This window comes from Danaus plexippus, chromosome 15 (genome assembly GCF_018135715.1).
Source record: "Danaus plexippus chromosome 15, MEX_DaPlex, whole genome shotgun sequence".
Lineage (NCBI taxonomy): Eukaryota > Metazoa > Arthropoda > Insecta > Lepidoptera > Nymphalidae > Danaus > Danaus plexippus.
Window position 1 is genome coordinate 601,898 of NC_083547.1, and position 8,842 is coordinate 610,739.

Genomic DNA, 8,842 nt, shown 5'->3' on the forward strand with positions numbered 1-8,842 from the left:
TTATAAAGGTACAATATGAGTTGTATGGTTGTATACATAATATTTATCGTGTTAAAGACACAGGAAAGAGGCGTAAGGATTTAGGAGGGATAAGAAAGTACGAGTACAAGTATGGGAGACGAAAAGTGTTGTTTGGAGCCGCGGGGCGCACGCGCGACGTCACTCCGCGCGCTCTCGTCGCCGCGGCCGCTACGGATTCCTGCATCAGAACAAGTCACTTCCGTAACTCCATACGTCGAGGTGATGGAAGTTTTGAAGTCCGCGAGTCGAAGCTCGTCCGATGTATAATGTGTGGGTGAACGCGCGATGAAGCGGCAGTGTGATGACCGCGAGGGTGTCACCCGCGCCTCCACACCGCCTGCAGCAGTTCTTCCCGGTTCTTATGATCATGCTGGCGATCTTATTTTCTTTGGCTCCAGCACGGTGAGTATATCCATAGAAACTAAAAATGTATGTATATATATTTGCACAAAAGCAAAAGTTTTCTAAGGATACATAATGTTTTTTTATTATTTTTAATTATATATATACATTAAAAGTTACTTTAAACTATCATAATATAATATTATTAGCAAAAATACGAAGAATTAAAGTTTTTTTTATATTTTATGCAATTAAATATAATACATGGTAAAATAATTTAAGTATTTGATGTAAATAGTTTGTTTTAAGAATTTTTAATTAAACTACTATTTAGTTATATTTGGTACTTTACTAAAGCGGAAATAGGGTAGAAATGTTCTAACCCGACCCGACGGCCGCCGGCATCTGCATCGCTGACTTGAGTTCACATTGACAGAAGAATGAAACGATGAGAAATATTATCATAGAAACTAAAAAACGACAAAAATGTATTTAAATTAAAAGATTTATAAAGATATCACGATTATATTACGTAAGAATTAAATATCAAGTTTTTAAAACAGCATCAGAAGTAACGCTCGTGCCATAGAGACCTTATAACTAATATCTCATTATATTCAGAGCTTCGTCTCCCTAAATGGTAATTCTATCCGAGCCTTCGTTATTAAGATACCTCTAGATGTAATTTAAAAGGGATCCGACGATGTAATTACTGGGATATACAAACAGCACGACACACGCGTGCTCAGTACATGCGGCTACCTGTACAAGGATATAAACTATCTCGATTTACATAAAACTGAAGGATACTTAAATACTTACAACACTTCAATAAGGCTTAGATCTATGAGAAAATCATATAAATTCAACTCGTTAAGAATTTTATTTTTGTTTCTTTCAATAATATAGTATTATGATAATTAAAATTTACACAAAAACATGCAGAGTACATTATTTATATTTTTTTTAATATGTATTAGAATAGTCATGAAATTTGAGAATGTTTTGAAGCGATAAAATCTATCATATCACTAAACCTGTAAGTTAAAACAACTTTACCACATAAATATTAATATATAAATACATTATACACATATGTGATGTATTGAAATTTTGCTGTAATGTGATTTTTTCTTGTCAGTGTAAAAGATAGGCTCCTTAACTTGTGTTTGGTCATCAGCCGTCACAGACCATGACTTACAAAGCTACTGTTGTTTCGTCTTCAGAAAAGAACAAACAAATCATGAGACATATTGAAAGCCTCTATTAAAATAATATTATTACCGAACTATCGAAGTTCTTTCACGACTTTTCAATTGTTAAGTTTGTAACTATCCAATTTGAAATAATAGCAATGATTGAAATGTTAAAATATTTATAGATATTTATTTTGATTAAATTAAGGAGAGATTCCAATCTTTAAAGACATCTGATTACTCAAAATACTTGTCATGTTTTATCTTCCAAGGCATTTATGATTTCATGTAGGTACTTGCTTCATCATGAAACATAGAGTTAGAGGTCACTCCAATTGATCCCCTCATCATGACTTATAGAATAACAACAATTTTATAAAACTATTGTGAACTACAATATATTAATCCGAAAATTAGCTATATATTTTGTTTGATTTTTTGTAGCTTTCGCGTCATAAAAACAGATAGATGCTTTTTAATTTTGCATACATTGACTCCTCAATTAAATGTTCCTTTAACACAGTTGTATATTAATTAAAAATTAAGACTTAGAGGTAATATTCAAAGATGTTCGTCTGTGAGAGCTGATCGTTCGGAGGCTGTGGACCGTCTCCAGAACGTCACGCAGACGGTGTCACGCATCCTCGACGGATATGACATACGTCTGAGACCAAATTTCGGAGGTAACTAAGTTTGAAAAACATACAATATTGAACCATCTTAAGTGAAAGTCTGGAAAATTCATTATAAATATAAGAAAAACTAATAGGTGTTCATTTTATTAAGAACTTATCGACATGTTTTACACAGTTATATTGGAGTTAGTTATTATCAACACAATATGAGAAACGACCTTTCTTCAATTTAATCAACTGATGCTGTAATTTGGAATATTCATTCGTCTTACATAAGACTTGATTGAAGAAAAAAAATATATTATGGGAACTAAAACTAACATAATAATATATTTAAGAATCCTTTCAACAATTTCTCTCTTCTCTATCATTACAAATATCCGTATTTTGAGTACAACTTTCATGATTTCAATTCTTATAACACACCGAATACAATGGTCTATTTTATTCTGCAGTACATTTTAGCCGACATACACACATTTTAATTCACACATTTCAACAATATAAATTTAAAAGAACTGTCAAAAACTTTAAAAATATTAATCATAGATACCTAAATTAGGAATATGAACCACGTTTTACAAATACTAGGTATATTAGTTATTTATAGTTACACTCTAAGACCAGATCGGTAGATTTTATAATGAAAATACCAAATGGGATAGAATACACAATGAAAACAATATGGCGTTAAAAATTACGTTGGAGTTATAAGTTTCCACTTTAATTTGCAATCCCTTATACCAGACTTTCTCTCACATACATTCTTGGAATTATTTAATACATCTAAAATCACGTAGTATATTAGTATGGCAATAATTATAAGTGACTGCCTCAGTCTTACAATATTCGTAACGAGGAATGCTATGTCAACTTATTTGAAGCGAGCAAACGGAAGACGTAAGCCTAGGAGAGAACGGCAATCTGTTTAAAGTTCCAGTTGCAGCTGATATATTGAATTCAGTTTATTTGATTTGTCAGCGTCTTACTCTGCATGTTGATGTTGGATTTTCAAATGATATTACTTCACAGGGGAGCCCCTCTACGTTGGAATGGACCTCACCATAGCTAGCTTCGACGCTATCTCAGAAGTAAATATGGTGAGTTTAGAAAGTTTTATTACGATATATATTTTAAAATCTCACTCGAAATTTTACAAAGGATCGTATTTTATGAAGAAAATGAGTTTCTATTCAAATTCTAACACAGTTTATTTAAAAACAATAACGGTTATGTATTTGACAGATAAAAATAAAAGTAAATTTTTTGGTATCCGTTAGCCGCCGCTTGGAGTGAAAAATAAATAAAAATGCAATGTAATCTTTTAAAATTCCAATATGTTCAACTTCCATCATGTTCTTCGCACAACATTGTCTGGGTGATCCATCGCCGACTCGTGTAATTCGGTTATAAAAAAGATGCATGCACGTAATCAATCTCTCGTTGCAGTTTTAAAACCCGTCACGTCAACGTTATGATAGTGGAGGAGATCGCTTTGAGTCCAAACACTCGATGGCTCATTGTAATTCATTATGCTTTTAATAGCTAAAGAGAGCAAGGCCGTCACTTGACATACATCGAGGTGACCGCAGCTACATCAGCGGATCAGCTCTCAGATCTTACCTCCTCCGTAAACACTTACATAACTACGAGAAAAATAGGTTGTAGAATATAATGGCGGGCCACCAAATATAGATTAATATAATGAGATCTAAGAATTTCGCGAGTATTCATTTAAATGAAGGTTATATTTTTCGGATTACTACGTGTATTTTATTATTTTAAGAACTACATACACCCGACGTTTTGGTTCCACAAGAACAACAGAAAGACATTCACATCTCGTCTGACCGTGATCACGGTTGCTGCAAAGTAACCGAAACTCGGGAATATGTAGTTTTTACAATAAAAAAATACGCGCAGTAATCCTAAAAATATCAGCATCATTTAGATTTTAGATTAATATATTTTAAAACTAAAGACATTCAAGAAATAAATGATCTGTCCTACAATGTGGAGCTAACACTTGCATTAAAATTTTAACTAGCGTTTTTCGAACCTGAAACCTCGTTAATATCGAAAGCATCTAGACTCGAGTTTGTTATCCGGAGGGCTTAATATGACTTTTAAATATTTTGTTAATTGATAAGATAAGCTTTTATTTTAACGATTTCATTCGGTTGGTTGTAATTTCATCGAGAGACTTATATTCGTTTCATATATTTAGTTTTAATAAGATGCTTGATTGAAGATCCAATGTATTTTGTGATCAACGTCTAAATATTATTAATACAAAAAAGAGATAGCTTTATCAAAAGCTCTTATAATTTTGCAATTTTTCACTAATCCATTTTAATATAGAAGATTAAGGAACGAATGTTTTATGATTTTTTTTCCGATAATAAAGTGCTCGGCAATTTTTGTATGCCGCGTGTAACAATGATATTATACAGATGATAAATATTTGTTATCTTACAGGATTACACAATCACCCTGTATCTAAATCAGTATTGGAAGGATGAAAGATTAGGTTTCGGGATGCAGGACGAGGTTCTCACTTTGTCGGGAGACTTCGCTGATAAGATATGGGTTCCGGATACTTTCTTCGCGAATGATAAAAATAGGTAATGTCGGGTCATTTTGAATTTTTTCTGCGATATACTTTCATTTCAGGACAGAAATAGATTATTTATTTGTTACGAAGTGAAATATAAGTGAAATTAATGAGTAATTTTTAATCAATAGCATTTACTAATAACAATAAAGTCATTTAAAATGGGACAACTGTATAAGAATAAACAAGTAAGCTTGTTCCCACTACATACAAGAAAATTGTGTGTATTCCATTATTTTACAAGAAAATTAAAATCTTAAGCAAAAATCATTTATTGCTTACAGAGATAAATAATACAAATATTTTATCAATAAAAAATAAAATAAAAAGACATTTTATTTACAAGATATATTTATAATATTTTTTTTAATACATCGTCAAATCGCTCAGACTGTGTATATGTGTGTGTAGTTTTATCTGCAAAATATGAGACAGAATTCAAATATAAGTATGATAAGTATATAATCTATAAACTCGTAGTTTTCTCCACGACGTGACGGAACGCAACAAGCTGGTGAGACTGGGCGGTGACGGTGGCGTGACATACGGCATGAGGTTCACGGCGACCCTGGCCTGCATGATGGACCTACATTACTACCCCCTGGATAGTCAGAACTGCACCGTCGAGATCGAAAGCTGTGTGACTCCATACTTATAATACGTTAAGACATCGCGCCGTCCAGGGAATGCAACTTCCTCGATAGAAGCTGCATTCTTGGAACACGTCTTGGAGATCGGTCGTCATGGCATAATTGATATTTGGGATTGTTTGCGTTGGCATAGTTGCCATCAAGCAGACCCAGCTCTGCATTGCGGCTCGCACTATTAATGGAATCGATCTTGATTGTTTGTTTGGCAACTATTAGAGAAATTTATGACGATAGATCGCATTACAATTAAGTATTAGGGAAACTTGCTAATAAGAAACTAACTAAAACTATTTGCAAACCTATTGCTTTATATTTTCGTACTTCACTATTTCTATTAATGCACCTGACAATAGACAGCATCCTAAAGTTCTGTTCGTGATACAGATGGATACACAGTCTCCGATGTGGTGATGTACTGGAAGGATACACCAGTCCGTGGAGTCGAGGATGCAGAGCTACCACAATTCTCTATATTAGGACATGAAACTAACGACCGAAAGGTTTTTACAATCTTCCGAAATTCATTCACTATGTAAAACAAGTTCTCGATGTTATATCATAATTGATTTAATATAATTTAAGTATTACACCGCCCAGGTCTGTAGTTTATGGACGACGATGAAGATTAAGCACTAATTAAATAACTTTTACCTTACAAACTAAAACTTATCCCCTTTTGTAAACCACACAGTGTCTAAACATTTCAGAACTTACTAATTACCTCACAAAAGTCGTTTATTATAGACTTGTGACATTCCAGGAGAAGTTGGCGACAGGCGTCTATCAGAGACTGTCTTTAAGCTTCAAGTTGCGTCGGAACATAGGTTATTTTGTGTTTCAAACCTATTTGCCCAGTATTTTGATTGTGATGCTGTCCTGGGTCTCGTTTTGGATCAATCATGAAGCTACTTCGGCCAGAGTTGCTTTGGGTCAGTATTTAATTAAGTTAATATCGTAGCTCTCGTCTATAGATATAGAATAAAAAAAATCCTCAATATTTTAATATCAGATACATGTGAATCCTCCTTAGATACGTACATTCACCTTATGAGCAAGAAATGTAACCACAATCCGCAAAAGAGCTTCGGCGTAGCGAAGTCTTAAAAACTTTTTACGGCCATAGGCTAATATGTTAGGAAATTAAATGTTTATTTTAAATTGAACCTCTAAAATACTACTTTTTTCAAGCGGGTTCCTCCGCGACCCCAAAGAGTATTTAGAACTAAAAATAGCTAACACTACAGCTACGTACATCAAAATGTTGTATAAATAGGGTTATTAAATTGCTGTTAGAACTGACGAAAACATACGAACATTTGCATTTATAATATTATACGAAAAAGAGGGATAGCCCTTGATTAAAAAGTATTTGTAAAATATAAATAAAATTAAATGTACACAGCCATCCACTTCAAATGTGATGTGCCAGTGAGTAATCTTGATAAATTCCTTCAGGTATAACAACCGTTCTAACAATGACTACGATCAGCACGGGCGTCCGCAGCAGTCTTCCTCGTATCTCCTACGTGAAGGCTATAGACATCTACCTGGTGATGTGTTTCGTGTTCGTATTCGCCGCCTTGTTGGAGTACGCAGCCGTCAACTACACGTACTGGGGAGCGCGGGCCAGGAAACGGGCCAAGTTAAAGAACAGAGAGGTCCCCACCAGCACCAGTGTCGATAAGGATTTGAGAAGCGGTGAAAATTAAATTTTACTAAATTGTACAATTCCTTCCTCTAGTACTTAGTGGAAGTGATTTGTTTAAATATGTCAGCTAACATTTTAGTTGAGGGTAGACTGACACCATGTTCAATAAGATCAAAAGTAACAATCCTTATTTTACATACATTTCCTAAATACAAAGAAAGCAACATTTCACTACATCAAGGGAATGTCCGAGCTGGCATCATAATGGATCCCGTAACAAAATAATAAAGTTTGAAATTAATTTCAACTTTTTAAACTGATTTTCTTTTAATTTTATAAACGTTTGATTTTTTATTTAATAAAAGTAATAAATTGAAATCAGTCGGATCGTTGGTGAGCGTTATATATTCGAAGTTACGGTTCGAAGGTCCTCGGTCCCCTGAGGAGATCATAGCTCTCCGTGAGTGTCCCGGGGGCCGCGCGTCCCCCCTGCCGGGGCTGCGATCACGACCTCTAGCACCTTCCGGAGCACCACCCTCTCTCCGCATACAGCGGGACCACAACCTTCGATACAGGACGCGGACCCACTCCCGGAACTATACCAGTTGGTTATTTATATAGTACAGGACACATCGATTAGGCTATAGGAACCATCTAAGTTATAATAAACGAACATAATTAGTACAAGATACAGTTTGTTAAGCGGAACTTTGTTAAAAATGCAACACTAATTTCTTGTTTCATTTACTTGATTATTCAATGGTTTTTACATTCCAATGTACCCCCAGGGATAAGATCTACTATGACGAATTTAGTGATTTCCTATGTACCATACTTGATAAAAAAAATCCCATTACATCCAATTAAAAAAACTGCCTTCGTCCCTACGGCCGTCAGCCGGACAAACAGTTTGATGTTACAATGTCTTTTCTTCTAGATTACTTAAGTTTTATTGCAAATCTTTTCAAATTTTTCTTCAAAAAAAAAAAAACAAACTGTGAATTTTATTGTGCCCTTTCCTTGTATCCGTGCATCGATATAAAACTTCTTCCAGATGGATCCAACAAGCCGAAGATGATACACGCGTTGAAGAAGGGCGCCACGGTCATCAAGGCTTCTATGCCGAAGATACGTGACGTGAACGTCATAGACACGTACTCCAGAGTAATATTTCCGATATGTTTCCTCATCTTCAACTCAGTGTACTGGGTGTTTTATATATTTGACTAATTAAATGTGAATAAAACTTAATAAAATATAAGGGCTATGCTTATAATATTAGTTGCGTAAATGTGAGGAAGATGTTAATTTTAATTGATTTATGAATGTTACCAGGCTCCGTCACGATTCCCATGAACCGACGACGTTTAGAATACGTAGCGATAATTTATAATATAGTCACATAAAACTAGCTCCTATATCTAAATTAATGTTTAAAGTACACTAATAATTAGTATTTTTTCTTCAATAAATTTATCGAAACTGCCAAATGTTCAATGTATTATAAAAAATTTTAATAACTGACATTGCTTTAAAACATAGCTTTTATATTTATCACATTATAATGTTAAATTGACTTACGACTATTATTATTTATGTTCAGTTAGATATTATTTACGTACGTTAGAGTTAGACTAGACTAGACGATAGTGACAGCGTAGTATTTAGTAATAACTTAGCGTTTATTTGTTTAAAAAATTTATTGTAAATAAATAAAAATTCGATGTCACAATAAT

General features: G+C 33.9%; 1 protein-coding gene across 1 annotated transcript; it reads left to right on the top strand.

Annotated features, from left to right (window-relative positions):
* Positions 1–322: 322 nt before the first annotated feature.
* Positions 323–8,703, top strand: LOC116766502 (gamma-aminobutyric acid receptor subunit beta-like). Its single transcript, XM_032656378.2, has 10 exons — positions 323–423; positions 2,127–2,242; positions 3,227–3,294; positions 4,673–4,818; positions 5,289–5,446; positions 5,843–5,958; positions 6,219–6,387; positions 6,914–7,156; positions 7,534–7,710; positions 8,161–8,703. The coding sequence occupies exons 1-10, from the start codon at positions 323–325 to the stop codon at positions 8,334–8,336; spliced, it is 1,470 nt and encodes a 489-aa protein (XP_032512269.2). The 3' UTR covers positions 8,337–8,703.
* The last annotated feature ends 139 nt before the right edge of the window (positions 8,704–8,842 follow it).

Coding starts and splice junctions, on each gene's coding strand:
- LOC116766502 (XM_032656378.2), top strand. CDS start 323: ATGACCGCGAGGGTGTCACCCGCGCCTCCACACCGCCTGCAGCAGTTC. Junction 424..2,126: donor TTTTCTTTGGCTCCAGCACG/GTGAGTATATCC, acceptor TAATATTCAAAG/ATGTTCGTCTGTGAGAGCTG. Junction 7,157..7,533: donor CGATAAGGATTTGAGAAGCG/GTGAAAATTAAA, acceptor TACGGTTCGAAG/GTCCTCGGTCCCCTGAGGAG.